This window comes from Apium graveolens, chromosome 4, assembly GCF_009905375.1.
Source record: "Apium graveolens cultivar Ventura chromosome 4, ASM990537v1, whole genome shotgun sequence".
Lineage (NCBI taxonomy): Eukaryota > Viridiplantae > Streptophyta > Magnoliopsida > Apiales > Apiaceae > Apium > Apium graveolens.
In genome coordinates, this window is record NC_133650.1 from 289,868,315 (window position 1) to 289,888,787 (window position 20,473).

At 36.0% G+C, this 20,473-nt stretch overlaps 1 protein-coding gene and 1 pseudogene across 1 annotated transcript; both read right to left on the bottom strand.

The window, feature by feature from the left end:
- Window positions 1-282: 282 nt before the first annotated feature.
- Window positions 283-1,476, bottom strand: LOC141719827 (F-box/kelch-repeat protein At3g23880-like). The gene has a single exon (XM_074522197.1). It carries the CDS (start codon window positions 1,474-1,476, stop codon window positions 283-285), a length of 1,194 nt encoding a protein of 397 aa, XP_074378298.1.
- A 9,990-nt stretch (window positions 1,477-11,466) lies between these two features.
- Window positions 11,467-12,050, bottom strand: LOC141719828 (elongation factor 2-like; annotated as a pseudogene).
- Window positions 12,051-20,473: the final 8,423 nt, after the last annotated feature.

Consider the following 20,473-nt stretch of genomic DNA (forward strand, 5'->3'; position numbering starts at 1 on the left):
TTTGATTGTTTGAAGGAGATTCTCATAAAGATATACGTAAATCAAAGAAACGTAGATGATACTAAAAGCAATCTAAAATCTTCCTAACACCATATATCATTACCCAATTGCAAGTTGAAGCTTTTGAATAATAATATATTATGCATTAGATTAAAAATTTATTCGAATAGTTCACTACTAGCAATATTCATATAAACAAAATCCTTGTTAAGGAAACACCAGAATCGGAATAAATTATTCAAAACTTCAAAAATGCTACGTTGCTATGGACTTACCTGGAAATCAGATGAACTGCACCTTCTTCTTCATCTCCGGAAGGAAAACTAAAGTAGGCGTATAATTAAAACAATCTGCTGTGAAAAACCCGCTACAACCAAGAAAGCTAGTAATCACCTTTGTTTCGAGATCATAGCAGAAAAGTTTACCTTGATCATTAAACACTATCTCACCACCACATACATATCCCTTTACCACCTGCACACTTGGAACATCAACTGCATTTATCGGTTCAACATCTATTGGTTCCATGGTGTACATCTTAATCCAAATGCCAGATACCTCGTCCAGAGAATGTACATCCACGGAACTAACTACAGTCTCTGTTTTGTTATACACCATGACAGCAAGACAATCCTTTATATTCACAAAATCAAAATCTTTTCCATCTACCGACTCATGATCAAATACAGGCATCTCCTTAAACTCATTACTTTCAAACTCAAACTTAACCAAAGCATTAGAATTACGGCCCGTTTGTGCAACATTATATGTATATCTCCAGTAAGGGCAATTATTGACAATTGTAGTAGGAGTTAGTACTGTAACCCCATCTTGATATATATTACTACGAAACACAGCATTAGGTATAACCATTCGAGTCCAAGAACCCGAGGAAGACGAGTAAACAGCGCCTCTTTTTTCCCTAGGGGAAATATAGCAAGCTACAATCTTATAATCGTTCCTAACATGATCCCAACCAAATCCTAGAATTCGAGCGTAATTATCATCATCATATACATGTTTATCGTAAAGACTCGATGCAAGATACGTACCCGTAACTTTACCAAGAGCAATATTACATATCAAAAACTTGTTAAATTTCGAAACACAGACTAAACCATTAACGGAGCCAAGAAGATAATACACGGACATAGGAAGAACACGTGTGTTCGTATCTTTGTAAGTTTGATTGGACGGGGAGAGAATTCTGAGTGCATTTGAATGCAAAGCTACGAGATGATCATCAGCGGGGTAGTTAGGGTTTTGCGTCATTTTGCTTTTAGGGTTTTGTGACATGTTGCGGCTAACGTGTGCTTTCAAGAAATCGGGGTCGTATAAATAAGATTCCCATAGTTTACAAACGGATTGAAATCGTACCAGAGATTTCACGGGGAGTCGTGTTAGTATCTCCTCCCTTGTCATTTCTTCCGGGAGAAGCACCACTACTCTTTTTCCTTTATCAATGCTCTTATCCATACTGAACCAATTCTAGGCGTCGAACAAACCCTCTCGTCTATTATTTATAGGCAACGTCATTTTATACTTGGGAAAGTTATTATTATTTCGTATTAGTTTTTCCATTAATTGTAAAAGCATTTCCCTTTCAAAAAAAATAAATTGTAAAAGCATTTTATTTATTATCTGAATAAGCATGAAGTTATTAACTTCTTTTGTCGTTTTAATAAACAAAAGCTCTGTAATCCCTACGATGTGCGAGCATGATCTATTATTAACTATCATAAAATTTATATACATATTCGTGAAATGAAATTTTTTCTTGTTGTGAGAAGTTATTTTCATCTATGTATTGTGACAATTATTTTAAGAATAAGTTTCTTTGATTTATATATTTTATAATCGGTGCGATGCACATATATTATATTATTTGTGAGATGCGCTTTCTTTCAGCTTTGTATTGGACAACTGATGCATGATCTTTGTAAAAGTTATATTTAAAGTTTTCTCGTATTAACAAACAAATTTCTTCCCTAAAAAACAAACAAATTTCTAGTAATTCTCCGGCTTAACTTTACCATTATATTATTTATTATTTAAGTATCACAAGAGGTTAATTTTTTTTGAATTTTACCCACAAAGAGTTTTCTGCATTACATATTGGGTGATAAATTTGGAAAAAATCATGTACAAATTACCTGATAACTCCGGTATGCGGGGCTTCTCCCTCCGTCGCTGCGCCTGAACCTTCGTTGAACCTTCATTGCGGTTGCGGTGTAGCTGATGTGGGGTATCTGCAAAATAACACCAGAGGAGGGTTTGATCCTCGTGGCACCTCCGGTGTGAGAGTAAGAACTCGCTTGGGGCAGATGAAAATAGATAGGATTGGAAGGTGGTTGTGTGTGTATATGAGTATGTAGGAGAGCGTAACTCCTAAACCCTTTTCCGTTGGGTATTTAAAGCCCAAAGGTAGGGTTTAGGGGTTGGTACCTTACATCAAGGACGCTCGTTGTTGGAGGCGGAGGACGCCTACCTCGGATGGATTCCATAAATGTGTCTAGGTAAGGACCACCTTTAGGATGCACCAAATGTGTGATGTCGCGTGTCATGCTTGTCTCAGTTATAGGTTGTTGATAGCTGTCATTGTCACGTGCCCACATGCCCTCTCTTGGTGGGCTGTGGGGTATGCTTGTATTTGGGGGACCCCCTCGAGCCCGGATCTACTGAAAGCTGGGCTGGACTCTAGCTGGGAGGTGATCCTGCTCCTAGGTTGGGATTGGGCCCGACTATCAACCTGAGCCTGGCTCTCTTCATTTGCTTGTTTCGGGTCAGGGGGTCTTGGCCCTCTAACTGAGTTTGTCCTACCCTAGAGCTGGGTTAGGTGCTAGTCGGGTTGCTCATACCCTATCATTTCCCCCACTTCCTTATGCAGATTTTCTGGATGAGGGATTAGAGTTGGGACATAGATTTGTTGTTGCCAAAGAAAATTTTTACTGCTTTCTTTACCCCAAATCCTAGTATGATGTTATAGAGACCAATTCAGATTTAAGTGGAAGAAATTGGTTGTCTCAGAAAAATTTTGCTGCTTTCTTGCCCCCCAATCCGGGTATGGTATTGTATGGACCCATCCTGATTTAAGTGGAAGAAGTTGGTTGCCTTAAAAAAATTTTGCTGCTTTCTTGCCCCCCAATCCGGGTATGGTGTTGTAGAGAACAATCCGTATTCGAGTGAAAGAAATTGGTTGTCTTAGAAAAGTTTTCCTGCTTTCTTGCCCCCAATCCAGGTGTGGTGTTGTAGAGACCAATCTGGATTCGAGTGTAAGAAATTAGTTGCCTTAGAAATATTTTGCTACTTTCTTACCCCCAATCCGGGTATGATGTGTTAGTGTAGGTGCCCTAGAGGCAATACATTATTATTTTATAATCTTTATGTCAGTTGATCATTCAATAAATGTATTTATTATGACCTTAATTACTGCGATATTTTGTTAGCATAATAAATGTCCTTAGAATCATAATACAAATTGTATAGTTTAAGTACATGACTTGAACTTGAGATTATATAATATATCATATTCTTAAAGGTCCCTAGTCGAGTATTATTATATAGGACAATAATAATACATAGATAGACTAGTATGTTGTTTGACAAGATAACCACATCTCATTGGTTATAAGTATGGGAATACTAAAGTCAATACATAGGTACATGTGAGAGTACATGGTACTGGACAGACCCACAATGAGATTCTTCATGTTTAATAAAGTCATAAGAAAGACTCACAGTGATAACGGTGTAACGATCCTTTAACTTGAAATCATTATATTTCTATACAAGGATTAATATACTTTGACTATATTAAAAGTTACTTTTGATCGGGTGATGATAAAAGTGGACATCGGGTATATCATGAGTCGTATGAGAAATATGAATGATAGATAAATGATTTAACCCTCCTGATAATTAGGAGAGATATTATTGGCCTCTTGATTGAGTGAGATTATAAAAGCATGGCCATGCTCAAATAATGATTTGTCTCGATAATCTACTCATGGATCAAGTAAACCCGGATTAAATGTTGAAGAGGATGACTAAATACATGCCTCGAGTTTAATCTATAATATGTATGGTTAAAGGGATTATATTACACAAAAAACATTAATCACGAAAGGTTTTATCTAATCACGATTTAATTATTGTTTAATTGGGTAACAATGATGTATTACTATATACCGCTCATTGTTTATAATTTTATTAGAGAATAAAATTATTGCCAATTAAATAATAGCCTATAGGGTCGCACAAAAAGAGCACTTAATGGAATAGTTAATTTAAATTATGGATTTAAATTAATTGATGATTATTTGAATTTTATTATAATTAAGTAAGACTTAATTGAGATAATATAAATTCGAATTAAAAGGAATGTTTTTGCTCATAATAATTAAGTATGACTTAGTTATTAATTAAATAATAGAAATTCGTTTTTATTATTTAATCCAATACCTACTAGGGTTGGGCTTTGCTGTTATGGGCCTTTTTAATCAGCCATTATAAATACATAATGATAGGTTAAAGAGGCTTGTATGTTTTTGAGAAAACCCTAGCAGCAAAGAGAGGCAGAGGCAATTCAGATCGTCAAGAAGGAGGCTAGTACATCCATTCCGTAGTCAAGTTCGTGAGAAGTTCTTGAAGGTGCTCGTGTGGATACCATAGAGGTGTTTCTCCGAGAGGTAGACACAAAGCGTGATAGCTAGGATCTCCGTTGAGTTCGTGAAAGTTAAGCTCTTGAAAGGTATGATTCGTTATCTCCATAATCTGCCCATAATTATACATGGATCCTGTTTTTGGGTTTCAAAATTTTTGTTTTATTTACGTTTATCCGCTGCGTTTTATGCCTTCGAAACCCATCATGATGTTGTAGGTTTGGACCCGGGTAGGAGGCTTGGGCGAGTAGATGACCTTAGATTCCGAAAACTTGGGGAAGTTGTAACATTTTCTTAGTTTTCTCCCCCCCCTCAATTTGAATCGTGTGCAGTTAATTCTCCTCAAAAGGCGCTCCACAATTGTCTCCATAATTATTTGAAATAATTACTATGCATGTATATATATGTGTATGTATTGTAACTAAATTCTTATCCAATCGATTTATGCCACGTGGCAGGGTCGGTTCTTCTCCTTAATCGCCTATAAAAGGCTGTACCCCTCCACTTTTTTACTCAACTGAACGCCATATATCAAACCCAACAATAAACACTATAAAATAAATACTATGAATTCATAACTTTTCATTTGGTTGTAATAAGATTTTAAAAAAATGTTTAGAACTCCATAAAATAAATTTTAGTTCTCGAGCACATATTTTGAGGTATTTGTTTGATATTTATTATTACTTTAGTGATCCAAATGATACCCCGTTAAGTTTGATGATTAAACTGATATATGACCTTCAGTTGAGTGACCACTTTGATATTTAACCCCTTTTTTTATTTACTCTTACCAAAAAACCCAACAATAAACACTATGTTGTTCTCTCAATTTTTCGGTGAGGTCGAAGGCTGTAGGTTTTCCCGTTTCACTCCTACCGTGATTGTTCTTCGTTTCACCTCTTTATTCGATTTGACTTGTAAGCTTCCTTTCTTTTTTTTTGTTGTCTTTATTGCACATCCAAGTTTTGCATGCTTTTCTTTGTTTTTCATTCATAAATTTGAACTAAAGTATGGTTTATTTTTGTTATTTTTGGCTAAGTATTTGTGCTTTGTGTTTTATTTCAAGTTCTTGTTTAGATATATAAGGAAATGGCTTTGTTTGTTTTGATTTTTGTCTCAATTTTGGTTTGGAATTTTCCGGGTTTGTATGTGTGTTCTTGGTTAAAATATATGTGAGTATGTGTAAAAAGAACATATTTTGGTTGTTTGATTCTTGATGGAACTATTATTGGTTTGGGGTTTTGGTTTATAGCCGTGCAGGGGTTTATACTCGGGTATGGTTATTGTATTGAGTCTGTGTATTTTGTGTTCTTGGGATAGGGTTGTTGTTATACCCGGGTTAGGGTTTATACCTGGGTATGGATGATTGTTTTTGTGGATTTGCTTTTTTATTTTTGATAAGTAGGAATATCATGTTTAGGATAATGCCATCCCGGACTAGTGATGTATGTCCGCGTTGGACTTGCATTGCCGATCCGGATTGGCAGGTTATGGTAAGACTAACATAACGTGCCGGGTCCACACCACTTAGTGAAAAAATAAAACTTGAAAAAATAAAACTGAGATTATTAGCAGATTCCGGTATAAGAAGCTCCCGGATCGATCTATACCCTTCACTCTGGAAGGAACTGGATTGATGTCAAATACCACTTTGTGATGAGGGCCCGGGATATTGAAAATTATGTTTATTATTGTAAGTTCAAGTACGAGAAGCATCCAAATGATCATCTGGGGCTTACAATCAGGTGACATTGGATCATATTTTTGCGGACACGACAATAAGCAAGGAGCACTAAGCCTTGAAGCATTCTTTTGCTGATGCGGACCCGGTTGAGATGGATAAAGCGGTCCATGCCGCATTTCAATTGACCCCGGACATTGAGTGGAGATGGCCTAAACCTCACGAAAGAATCTACCACCGGCTGACTAATAGGTTTGTCCCAGTTTGGATGGAGCATCTCAGGTCTGGGTGGAATCCCCGGTGCTACATATTTATTAAGCAACTTTATAAGCATGTTCATAAGATATTCCCCATGTAGATTACTCCCAATGGGATCAAGTCTATGACCTGGTTCATAGCTTATTGCAATAAGGCCGGATTACAACCTACCCTGAAGTTATTCCATCAACTCTTCTACTTGTCAAAATCAAGTCAGAAACCATTTTATGATATCTGGTTCCGGGCTGCTGAGTGTGGGTATGGTCCGGGTAGGTCAAAGCCGGTTATGCACCAGACTTCATTGAAGTACTGGAATGGCGAGATAATTTTGCTGAACGGAATGGATTTGGCTTACCTCCCATATTTTACTCTAGTTGAAATTCAAATAAAGTTTCACCCGGTTGTTCTTGAGGGTGAAGTTGTTGACCAGATTAGAGCTTTTTGTGATTGTCTCGGGTTTCAACATACGTTCTTGAATTAAAAGACCCTATTTGAGTTTGGGTGTAAGTTTCTTGGTACTTGCTTTAGTTGTTATTTATTTTCTGCATACCAGGCTATAGTTATTATTTTATACCCGGATAATTTATTTCGTGCTTACCCAGATCTTTTGTAATGCTTTATCTGGATCTGCTCTATTGTTTTGACTTGGTTTTCCTTATTTTCTTCCAGGTTTTCCTCACTACAACCCGGATTACGCTGCTATCATGTCTTCTTCTGCATATGTTGCAGCCTTCAATAGCTTGGGACCTTCTTTCAAAATTAAAGGCATTGCAGGTGCTAGGTCTGGGTCTGCTGATACCGAAGGAGGAGCCGAGTCATCTGCTCCTCAGAATGTGGTGGATCCTGGTAGCGAGTCCTTGAACGTTAAACCCCTAGTTCAGGATGTTCCTGATGATGATGAGCCCCCCTTCCCCGCAAAAGGAAGAAGAGGATCCCGACTTCCAAGCCTCCCCGAGGTAAAATTGTTGTTGCTGACTGGGTTTTCTGTGATTCTGAGGGGAAGGGTCCGGATGGGGAGCTCGTGAAGGTCGGGACCAAGACCTCGGTAGACCTTGCTAACTTCATGTCCGATACTCCGGCTGATGATAATTGGGATGATATAAAGGGATCCGGGATGGTTGTAGCCTTCAAGAAGGTTACCAGGTACTGGGGACAGGTACTTTTATATTTTACTTCTTTTTTAATACTCGGGTAGGATTTATTGACTTAGTCGTTTTTCTTAATTTCTTTGAGGTTGAGAGTGCTATTGTTGTTTGATTTAATATAGCCTTCAACGAGGTCCGGGAGGCCAACAAGAAGACCGATTTTGAGAAGGAGAGGGCAGATAAACTTGAAGGATGAGTTGGATGAGGCCCAGGAGGGATTCAAGACTGTTAAATCCGGGATGAACAAACAGCCTGAGGAGGAGAAGGACCGGGATGATGGGTTGGAGAAAGAAGTTGAGAAGCTCAAACCTGAATTGGCGGCCAAGGAAAATCTTGATAAGGATGTTATCATAGCCTAGTACAAGGCCAGTGAAGAGTATGACATGGCTGTTGCTAAGGCCGAGGTGCCCGATGTACGAAGGGCCTGGATTGTCGCTGAAAGACATGTGAAGACAGAGCACGGGGCCACCTGGCAGAGCTTCATTCAGGAATTTCTTGCTGCCAAGACTGCTATTGAAGAGGGGAAGGGAGAGCTGGAGCTTTTTGATGGTCCCAACCCTAGTTTTCTTTAGATCTTTCTCAGCTATGTAAAGCTGTTTGGGCTATGCCCGTGTAATTATCTACTTCCAGTGAATTAAGTCCTCAAGTCTGTAGGTGAACAATGTTACTTAATCCTTTGACATATGTTACTTTGAGAGATCTCTGTGACGATAGAACCACTATTTACTTGTTACATCCTTATTTGAGTTGAGTTAAATCCTCGAATAAACAAATAGGCTATGACATATGCCTTTCAATCTCCCTCTATTTGTTTGTTAGACAATAACAACAAATACCTAGAGGATAACTCAACTAACAAATAAGAAAAAGATATAAACAGTAATGCAAAGTAAATAGCAGAAAAGTTCTGGATTATATTTAACATTTTCCAGATTCCAAAAGAAATTTACAAGTGAATACAAGATAGATGTTCCTCTAGACTGAACATATAACTACTTTAGTTTATCTTGATTCATAAAGCTCTAATCATATTACATTAAGTTTTGAGCTAATTGAATTTAGTTGTCTTCCCTTCCGAATTCACCTTCTTCCAAATCTTGAAGCAATTCCTTGTCAAAGACACGATCCTTTTCAGAAGTGAAGTTGGCTGGTCTGACTGGTTGAACTCCAACTAACTTTAGTTTATTCTTGAACTGATTGTACCTTTTAATATTCTTTTCACAAAAACTTGAATCAGATCAGCTGCTTGAGTTTTTAACATGGATGAATATCCAGCATTTCTTAAGTGATGTTCCATCCAGACAAGATGCTTAGCTGAGTAGTCTTTAAGAGATTGTGAATCGAGCTGGCAGATTTGAAGACAGTCAGACTTAAAGAATCTTACCTGATGAGGATTATTGACCACTTGAGGACTAGCCCTGCTGGCAAACTCTTTGAGCCTTTCTCGAAGAACTTCATTCAATTCTGAGCTTCTTTTGACTTTGTTGAGAAGAACCCAAATCTCTGATAAAGAACGATTCTCAAACAGATGAAGTGATACCTTGAAAGATCCTTTGCTCTGACAATATACAAATATGTTCATTTCATTTAGAGATCTGTCAAAGGCAGTTGTGATCCTTGAGACTTCAGTCTTTATAGCATTCATGTACACGTCATTGTTTGGATTAGAGATCTCCAGCTTGTCCAGAAGATGTAGAAACTGCCTATCATTGTTTGTGCTCAGCTGAGGCATATCAAGTACTCTCCTAGCTTCATCCCATCTTTCACCAATCTTCAGTCTGACATCTCTTCTCCTTTCTTTAGCTTTAATGTCATGAAGACGTTGCTTTTCAAGAGTTTCTGTTCGTTCAATGTTTTTCATCATATCAATGATCTGGGATACCTTTTTGAGTTCAGCTTCTTTTCTTTTCAACTCTGACCGCTGCTGCTGAAACTCTTTCTCAAAAACAGGATCCACTTGAGCTTCCTCTTCCCATTCTCCAAAATCACTTTCCTCCTCAGCTTCAAAGACACCATCTTTATCTTCCAAGACTGGTTCAGTGGGAATGTCAAAAATATGAAAGTCATCCTGTTCTCCACTATAGTAGACATCATCAGCCTTGCCTGTGCCTCCAGCAGAAGATTTTTTTCTTTTCCCTTTCCACTTCTCCCTTTCTTCTCTCCCTTAGTTGAGGAATCCTCTACAGACTTTCCCTTAGATCCTCCATGACCTCCATCACCTCCAGAGCCTGAGCCTCCACCAGACGGCCCTTCAAAGAAAGTCCTTTGTTCTTCATTAGGGCAGTGAGAATTTTTTTATCATGAAGTACAAGTGCTTCATCCCTTCATTGAGATGTTCCATGCCCATCTCTATCTTTAGAAATCTGGAGGAATCCAGTGAATGATTCATTTCAACCAAGTCTTCAAGAGAAGTCATTCTTGTATGGAGAGAGCAGAAGTTTAAAATGTCTTCAGCTGATAAAGTTGGAGATGCCTGGATTGAGTTAAGCTTTGGTACAACAGAGGTCTTCAAATCTGATATTTCAATCCTGATGAGAGCCAGCTGATTATTGACAGAGGTGGAAGAAGAAGACCGTTCAAGCACTTGTGCTTTGAATGATTGAGCCTCAGCCTGACTTTTTGCAAGTTATTCTTTCAGTTCAGCAATTTGAGCTAACAGATTTTCAGTGTTTGTGTCTGTGTGTACGCTCACCTGAATATCTCTCCTGTTTGATTCACTCAACTCACGTGCTTGTGTATCTCTCAATATTATTGCTGGTGAGGAGTCTTCCTGATGCTGATCTTCTGTACCTGCATTTGAAATCACCCTAGCCTCTTCAAGAGAGGTCAGTGGTGGTGCAATGGGAATTTGCGAGTCCCGATCCTCAGTCAAACCTATCTTTTCATGTGAAATAGATGTCTGAATTGCTTCAGGGATAGATTGACCGAGTTACCCTCCACTTTCTCCAGATAAATCTGCGAGTGGAGAATCCCGTGAGGGAGCCAAAGGTGTTGGATCTGGGAGGGGAGAAAATGACTCTATTAAAGGTGGCTGGGAGTCAGATTTTCCTTCAGAAGCATGTGACTGCTCTTCTGCCGTAACTATGGCAGTCACTGTAACCGACTCAATATGCACTCCTCGCTCCGTGTCCTGAGTATCATCTATTGGTCTGTATGCTTCCATTATGAGTAATGGAAGTGTGCTTGACTCAGTACAGGATGCCATGACCCTATGGCGAATTTCAATAGATTCATCCTGTTGATAGAATGTCTCTAGTAACTGTTCACTGGCCATATCAAAGTCCATTTCCTGTTGGGAGGACAAGGATGGGCTTTCAGATGCCTTTGTAAATGTTCTTCTTTTCTTGGGAGGAGGCAGAGCTTTCAGATGTTTAACGAGGTATACAGATGGCTTCCGGAGCCTGTTGCCCAAACCTGAATCCAGACCCAAATGGGACCTTCTCTCATTGAACACGTACAAGTTCAAGTGCTTTCATTAATTTCATTAAGGTATTGTACTCCCTTACGCATATCAACCACCATATTGGGCCCAGTAGTCTCAGGACCAAAACACCAGATTTTCTTTGCAAAATATTTTTCCCAGCCAATATCTTCAGACAAAATTTTGGATCTGATCTTAGGGTCATCCCTCGGACCAACACGACCGTCATCAATAGCCTCAACAAGTCCTTCTTTTAATGGTCGAGCTTCCATTGCGAATATCAGTTACAAGAGTTGATTACAAGAGTTGATCAAAGACACTTTGTGGGAAGGCTTGGCCTGAAGTAGCGGCTCGTAGTTGGGCTGAGAATCCAAAGGACTCAACAACAGGAAGGTATGCCTTAATGTTGTACAGAGGGGTACCAGGCCTCTGCATTTCTTCAAACACATGCCCACGCTTCTGATTAAGAACACTGTAAATACCACCAAGTGCACCTTCTGGCGCTTGGATTACTGTGAAGCATAGATAACCTGGCCACCACCTCTGTGAATAGCATCAGCATGGAGAACAACATCACAGACCTCAAAACAGATTCCTCGCATGTTTTCCTCACATAAAGCACCTTCCTTTGACGTCCACTGGAAACCAGCAATAACAGAATCCTTAATTTCATTAAGGTATTGTACTCCCTTACACATATCAACCACCATATTGGGCCCAGTAGTCTCAGGACCAAAACACTAGATTTTCTTTGCAAGATATTTGTCCCAGCCAATCTCTTCAGAAAAATTTTTGGATCGGATCTTAGGGTCATCCCTCGGACCAACACGACCGTCATCAATAGCCTCAGCAAGTCCTTCTTTTAATGGTCGAGCTTCCATTGCGAATATCAGTTACAAGAGTTGATTACAAGAGTTGATCAAAGACACTTTGTGGGAAGGTTTGGCCTGAAGTAGCAGCTCGTAGTTGGGCTGAGAATCCAAAGGACTCAACAACAGGAAGGTATGCATTAATGTTGTACAGAGGGGTACCAGGCCTCTGCATTTCTTCAAACACATGCCCACACTTCTGATTAAGAACACTGTAAATACCACCAAGTGCACCTTCTGGCACTTGGATTACTGTGAAACATAGATAACCTGGCCACCACCTCTGTGAATAGCATCAGCATGGAGAACAACATCACAGACCTCAAAACAGATTCCTCGCATGTTTTCCTCACATAAAGCACCTTCCTTTGACGTCCACTGAAAACCAGCAACAACAGAATCCTTAATTTCATTAAGGTATTGTACTCCCTTACACATATCAACCACCATATTGGGCCCAGTAGTCTCAGGACCAAAACACCAGATTTTCTTTGCAAGATCTTTGTCCTAGCCAATCTCTTCAGATAAAATTTTGGATCGGATCTTAGGGTCATCCCTCGGACCAACACGACCGTCATCAATAGCCTCAACAAGTCCTTCTTCTAATGGTCGATAATAGCTGGTAACATAAGTTCCATAATAACAATCAACATAAGGACCATAATAACTCGAAGCATAAGTACCATACTTAGCATGGAGAACAATATCACAAACCTCAAAACAGATTCCTCACATATCAACTTGTTGAACATCCTAAATTTAACAAGAAGTCCAACTTGTTATTATTTTTTTTAGAAATTTGTATAATGCTCTTATATTTTGGAGGGCACTCTTTTTTCCTATTTTGAGTTTTTTCCCAATGGATTTTGCTCTTGAGGGGTTTTTTACGAGTCTCTTATTTTGTGGGGTTTCTCTTCAGACATAGAATCATATACAAGTATCTTTGCTAGTTTCACCCCGCAAATTAGTCAAGGTCAGCACTTCATTTCTACTAAAACATAGCCAGATAAATTACTAGTCTAAAATTTCAATATTTTCTGATAAGAAGTGAACCTAGATCTAATTTTAAACTCTACATTTAACAATAATTAGTTTTTTTAAGAACAAAAATGAAATTTGGCTCAGAATTAACACAAAAATGGACTTAAACATAAGTACATAACAGATCACATCAACACTGGCTTAATCACATTTTATACTAGATATTACAACTTTGATTTTTTAAAATGTATACGAGATTTTACATTAGAATCAATATGTTAAATTTTATCGTGCCTAAATTTTTTTATATTAAAAGAAAACAAGAATGGAAATATAGCATGGATAAACAGATGAAGGATGAGTATTGAGTACCAAAGATAGTGTTGACAGGATTCAGGGCAGCTTGTTTTCTGGCAGCTTCACCAAGGAGGCGCCCATCATCAGTGAAAGCAACATACGATGGGGTAGTTCTGTTAGACAAATCATTTGCGATAATCTCGACTCGATCGTTTTGATATATCCCAACACATGAGAATGTAGTGCCTAGATCGATCCCAACAGCTACTTCTTCCTCAGTTTGGCCCATTTTTGCATGCAAACTCGTACTACAAAATATCAGAAGTTGGAAGACAAAGTTAATGTTCTGCAGGTAGGTTGTGAAAGTGTGCCCAGGAAGATGCTTTACATGAAATGCATTTTGACTTGTAGCTTCTAGAGAAGTGCAACAGGGCTTCTTAAATATTGCCTTGATGTACTACTCTATAGCTTTGCGGTCTTTGAGCAAAGTTGCATTGGAAATGATAAAAATAGGAGGATAAATTTGAAATTTTATTCATAAATTTACACCTGACCTCGACCGCCTTAAACCAATTCTTTCCTAACTGAAAGCACAAACAAATCAAGGAGAACATTAAGTACAGAAGTGAAATTAGATGTAAAGTATAGATTTTAAATTTGTGTGTGTGTGTGTGAGAGAGAGAGAGAGAGAAGGAAAAAAATGTACCAATTCTATTTCTTGAATCTTGAATCTTTTTAGATCTTGTTTAAGAAACAGTTTCATAAAATACATAACAAACAGACCACAATCGTAAGCGTTCGTTTGTTGAGGAACCTGATGGGGGAATCATTGAACATAATATAGCAGTTAAAATATAGAGAAAATAATAGTTTTAGCTATCAAACAAGAAAGAAAACATCAAATCTAAGACAAAAGAGATTACCTCAACTGCTTTTGTGTCAAAATTTGGAAAATTTGAACTTTGTCCTTTTACATTTTTCCAATTTTGTTTCAACAACCTACAAACAGATTTACTTATTTCTATGTTAGAAATTAAATTTTGTTAAGAAAGAAAATTAGTGAAAATTACAATTAGTTGGCGAGGGGAATCACTTTTCTTACCATTTAATTTTTTCAGAAATATCTGTAGTCACGTGCATTGCCATCGAATCCAAATGAAGCAATGTTGGACTCGCGTCTTCTCCCTCGGCAGGAAAGCAGATAATAACCAAGCTCCAATGCTTTCTGTATAATATAAAAACAAAAAAATTGAAAAAATTTAACACTTCCTTTTCTTGGGTATGGAGAAAACAATAGAACTTCTAGTTAAGATTAAAATTTTCTTAAGTTGCATAAATATATTGAAAATTAGCTTTAAAAACTTACCGCTCGAAGATTGGAATGAGTATGTATGATGAGTTCTCAAACAAGTTTCTCTCCCACAATCTCTTAAACGACTTGGCTAATGTTTTCTCAGACCCCTGCTACAAATCAAATAAGCCAAGTTATTCTTTAAATATAATATAATATAGGTAAAAGGTATCTAAAGGTAACTTTGGGTAATTTCCTAAAGTAATTTTTATAAAACTACGTAGTTTGGTTTAGTATTAGGTGTAGAGGAAATTTGATGATAACTTGGATTATTCTGAAGTCTTGACAAACAATTTCAGATTGAAACAATTTGGTGGTTATCCAAATTTTCCAACCGGATAAAATCAGAATGTTTGATGTAATTGAGAATCATAATTTGTGTGAATTCTACAACCATAAATAATATGACCAATAGACATGTCTAAAGGCATGTCCAATAGACATGTCTAAAGACATTTCCAATAGACATAACTAAAGATATGTCCAAAAGACATGTCCAAAGTCCAAAGAGCACACTCTCCCAAAAACAAAACAGAGGAAACTTTCACTATACTAACAGAATTCCAACATTTAAACATTAGAGAGAGAGAGAGAGACCACTTTCATTCCACCATCCAACTTAATTTTGTTCATTTCTCGAACCAGCTTTGTGTAGAAAAATGAGTCCAGAAGAAGAATATTTTTTGAAGATATTTTCCTATTCAAATATTTATCAAATAAGAAACCGGGAATTAGTGAAAATAAATGGCAATCTCACAGTATCCCAAAGCTGAAAGCATGCCCTGGACACCACATAAACTATCTGAACATAACTTGAATTTACCTTGTGTATAGATAGATCACATCATCAACAATTATTAGAGAACTTCATCAAGAAGTGTAATTTACATACTCAAAGAGTTGCGCCTAACATATCTCAATACATACCAACATCAGGTCAAATATCACACACAGAATATCACAACCCTTGAATACAAAACCATTAATTAATAGTTAAAAAGTAATAAATACCAAACAATAAAACAATAAGTACCAAAACAAACATATAGAATCAAATCTACAACACCATTTTAAACAGACTCACAAAAATTACCCAAAAATAAAATTCAAACATACCGACGCTGCAGAAGCCGATGCACAAGAAGATGCACAAGAAGATGAAACTTGAGCGATCTCTAATTTTAGGCCGTTCATTTGCTCTTTAATTTCGGTTAAAATTGAAGACCACGTCCCGCTGGAAACAGCCGTGTTTTCAACAGTTTTTTCCAGATCTTTCATTTTTGTTTTTAACTCCTCAACCTCGCTCTCGTTCTTCTGAACTCTTCCGACTAAAAGAGACACAACATTGTTGAGATTTGTAATTTGCTTTTGAAGTTCAGGAGTAGCCATTAGCTTTAGAGATAATAAAGAGGATAATAAAGAAAGTGATAAGTGATAGTAATAAAGAGGAGGAGAACGATTACCAAGGAACCGAAAAGTAGACCGGCCGCAGAAATTGTCGCCTCTCCTCTCCTCTCCTCTCCGACTTGACTACCCACTGACTTTTTTGACCTAGACGGTACTTTTGCAAATCTTTGTAAATCTTTGACCCTGTGTTTACCTGTGTTTATAAGTTTAATGATTTTTTATTTGGTAAACAATTAATGATGTAGTGGTTAATACTAGTGCTGTCCAAAAAATTCAAAAAATTCGATATCCGTCCGAAATATCTGTATTTGTATTCGAAAAAAACGGATATTATCCGTATCCGAAATAAAACGGATATTATCCGTATCTGAATCCGGAATATCCGAATCCGAAATAAAATATATATAATTTTTAAATTATATATATATATATAGTTAAGTTCTATGGAGACCACCTTTTTTGTGGAGACCACATTTGTTCTGCAATCTAAATTTGGCAAAATAAATCATATTTTGTAATCAAAAATTTGCAAAACGTACTGTTTTGCTACATTAAAATAATGTTATTTTATAAATAAATGTTACCGTTGCATATTTACATTAAAATAAATTTGTTAAGTTACTGATAATTGTTATTTGTTGGATATTGATAATGATAAATAACAAAATCTTTAAAACTAATTATCTTTTCTTAATAGGACCAAAAAAACTTATAATAATCGGAAAATTTTTTAAGTCTAGCATTCTCGCGGATTGTAAGTACTCTATTTTGTTCAGGATGAATAATAATCTATTCATGTATAGCGGACCCGACATTGACCATTTTTCCTTTTGGTGCTCCCGTGATCGAGTATATCGGGAAGTTGAGGAGGACATCAGATGTTGATATCGATCTCTAGAACAATTACATATTTGATATAGACTGCCTACAAACAATGAAATGTTTAGATGACTGAGAGATACGGATGAGAAAAATTATAATATATTATAAATATATGATAATATATTTATAATATATTATCATATTTTGAAAAAAATTGAAAAACTTGAAATATATATATATATATATATATATATTTCAAGTTTTTCAAATTTTTTCAAAATATGATAATATATTATAAATATATATATCAGGTTCAAAAGGAACTCTAAGTATAAGTTCAAGGATGATGAGTATGCCAGATAAACAAGCATATTTTATGTGTTTTTTTTAATATGTTATGTAATTTGAACTTCATTTTTTTTGGATTATCTTGATTTTGAAAACTACCCGGTGTTCCTTGGTAAGAGTATTGAACGAAGCAATGACACCGTTGTAATACCTACAAATAGAACATGTTAGACAATTTAAAAATGTACAAAAAATCGATCTTTTAAACTAAACACTTACTTCTTATCAATTTTCCACCAAACTTTGATCCTGGAACCAACAAGATTATCTTTATAACCTGTTCTAGATAGATTATAAAGATTATAATGTACATCTTTCCTGCTCCTGAACTGGTCACCCGCTGTTTTTAAATTGCTTCGGAGCTTCATAGACATATTCGTCAAAGGATCCGGCTCCCTACGGCGTTTTCTTTTATTCTTCCCAGGAACATTTTTTTCCCCCGGACAATGTTAATACCTATATCAATGGACTACTAGCAGCATAAGTAGAAAGACTAGGAAGCAGAGTATTATTAAGGTATTACAAAACTTGGAGAAATTTCTATTCTTAAATTCTGGTCAGTATACTTGACCTCTGCCGTGTTCTTCTTTGCAACATGAATTAATCTGGGAAACATACTGATCAAGGGCTGTTCTTCCTCTTCCTCATGTGACGGTGACTCATTTTCATCCTCCTTGCTTCTTTTAGCTTTCTTACTAGCACATCTCTTTTCATTCTCTCCCTCGCATTCGGCACCTGAAACTCATAATAGAATTTATCAAAATTTTCATAAATAAATGCATAATGGACCTCTGGCGTGTTCTTCTTCTTTACAACATGAGTTAATCTGGGAAACATACTGATCAAGGGCAAGGGTTGTTCTTCCTCTTCCTCATGTGACAGTGACTCACTTTCATCCTCCTTGCTCCTTATCTCTCCCTCGCATTCTGCACCTGAAACTCATAATAGAATTTATCAAAATTTTCATAAATAAATGCATAATGGACATCTTAAAATAATAAAAAATATTCACATTAATTCTTACTTGGAGAGTTTGGAGACGAGGATATTTGGGGTGTAGTTTTCGTTTCCGTCGCCACATTGTCTACATCTTTTGTGGACATTGGAGTCGGATCTTCATTCATTAGAGATGTGGATATCAGATCTTCATTCAATGTAAGGTTTGGAGACGAGGAATTTTGGCTTGTTCCATCTGATAGGAATGATATATATATATATATATATATAAATAAGTCTTTGACATCCACATAATATAAAGGAATAATTGACAATAAAATATTTTTTAAAAAGGCAAGTGTCTTCTCTTCACAACTTCTATATCTCTCCATCTCTTTATTAATTACATCTCGAATTCCAGACCTCGAGGCAGATGCCTCTTCCTCCTTAAACCAATTCTTTCCTAACTGAAAGCACAAACAAATCAAGGAGAACATTAAGTACAGAAGTGAAATCAGATGTAAAGTATAGATTTTAAATTTGTGTGTGTGTGTGTGTGAGAGAGAGAGAGAGAAGGAAAAAAATGTACCAATTCTATTTCTTGAATCTTGAATCTTTTTAGATCTTGTTCAAGAAACAGTTTCATAAAATACATAACAAACAGACCACAATCGTAAGCGTTCGTTTGTTGAGGAACCTGATGGGGGAATCATTGAACATAATATAACAGTTAAAATATAGAGAAAATAATAGTTTTAGCTATCAAACAAGAAAGAAAAGATCAAATCTAAGACAAAAGAGATCACCTCAACTGCTTTTGTGTCAAAATTTGGAAAATTTGAACTTTGTCCTTTTATATTTTTCCAATTTTGTTTCAACAACCTACAAACAGATTTACTTATTTCTATGTTAGAAATTAAATTTTGTTAAGAAAGAAAATTAGTGAAAATTACAATTAGTTGGCGAGGGGAATCACTTTTCTTACCATTTAATTTTTTCAGAAATATCTGTAGTCACGTGCATTGCCATCGAATCCAAATGAAGCAATGTTGGACTCGCGCCTTCTCCCTCGGCAGGAAAGCAGATAATAACCAAGCTCCAATGCTTTCTGTATAATATAAAAACAAAAAAAATGGAAAAATGTAACACTTCCTTTTCTTGGGTATGGAGAAAAACAATAGAGCTTCTAGTTAAGATTAAAATTTTCTTAAGTTGCATAAATATATTGAAAATTAGCTTTAAAAACTTACCGCTCGAAGATTGGAATGAGTATGTATGATGAGTTCTCAAACAAGTTTCTCTCCCACAATCTCTTAAACGACTTGGCTAATGTTTTCTCAGACCCCTGCTACAAATCAAATAAGCCAAGTTATTCTTTAAATATAATATAATATGGGTAAAAGGTATCTAAAGGTAACTTTGGGTAATTTCCTAAAGTAATTTTTATAAAAACTACGTAGTTTGGTTTAGTATTAGGTGTAGAGGAAATTTGATGATAACTTGGATTATTCTGAAGTCTTGACAAACAATTTCAGATTGAAACAATTTGGTGGTTATCTAAATTTTCCAACCGAATAAAATCAGAATGTTTGATGTAATTGAGAATCATAATTTGTGTGAATTCTACAACCATAAATAATGAAGCCCATCAAGTTCAACTTGAATTCATGTACCGAAAGGACCACCTGCATAGAATAAATGAGCACATTCAAACCATATGATTGATCATTCAATGGGAAGATGATGCCTTATGGGAGACAATCTATATATATTATAATGGCAGGAGACTGAAAACGCACCAGGAACGTTTAAAATATTTTTCTTGAATTTTTACTTTTTTACTTTTATTATTAAATTTTATTTCTTGCATTAAATAGCATCTTAATGACATCTTAATTAGTCATTAATTACACTTATTAAATATGTATTTAATTTACTTCATATTATTTATATAAAAAATTAAAAAAACTTTATTTAAGCATTGTAATTATTATTTCAATTTAAAATATTAATTATATGTATACAATTAAGATTATTTTTATATAAATTGATTACTTAAAATTGTTTTTATTACATCAATTTTCATTGTATATTCAAGATCGTTGCAATTTCTTTTCGGACGATTTTAGGACAAACGATCTTAACTTCTTAAGCAATTTTTTTATCAGTAAATACAGAAATCGTTATAAGTTATGAAATTATATAGATCTTTCGGTTAAAATTTAGAATTTGTATACAAACAATACTAACATATTTTTTACTTTTGCACATAATAAACTCAACCATTTTATCG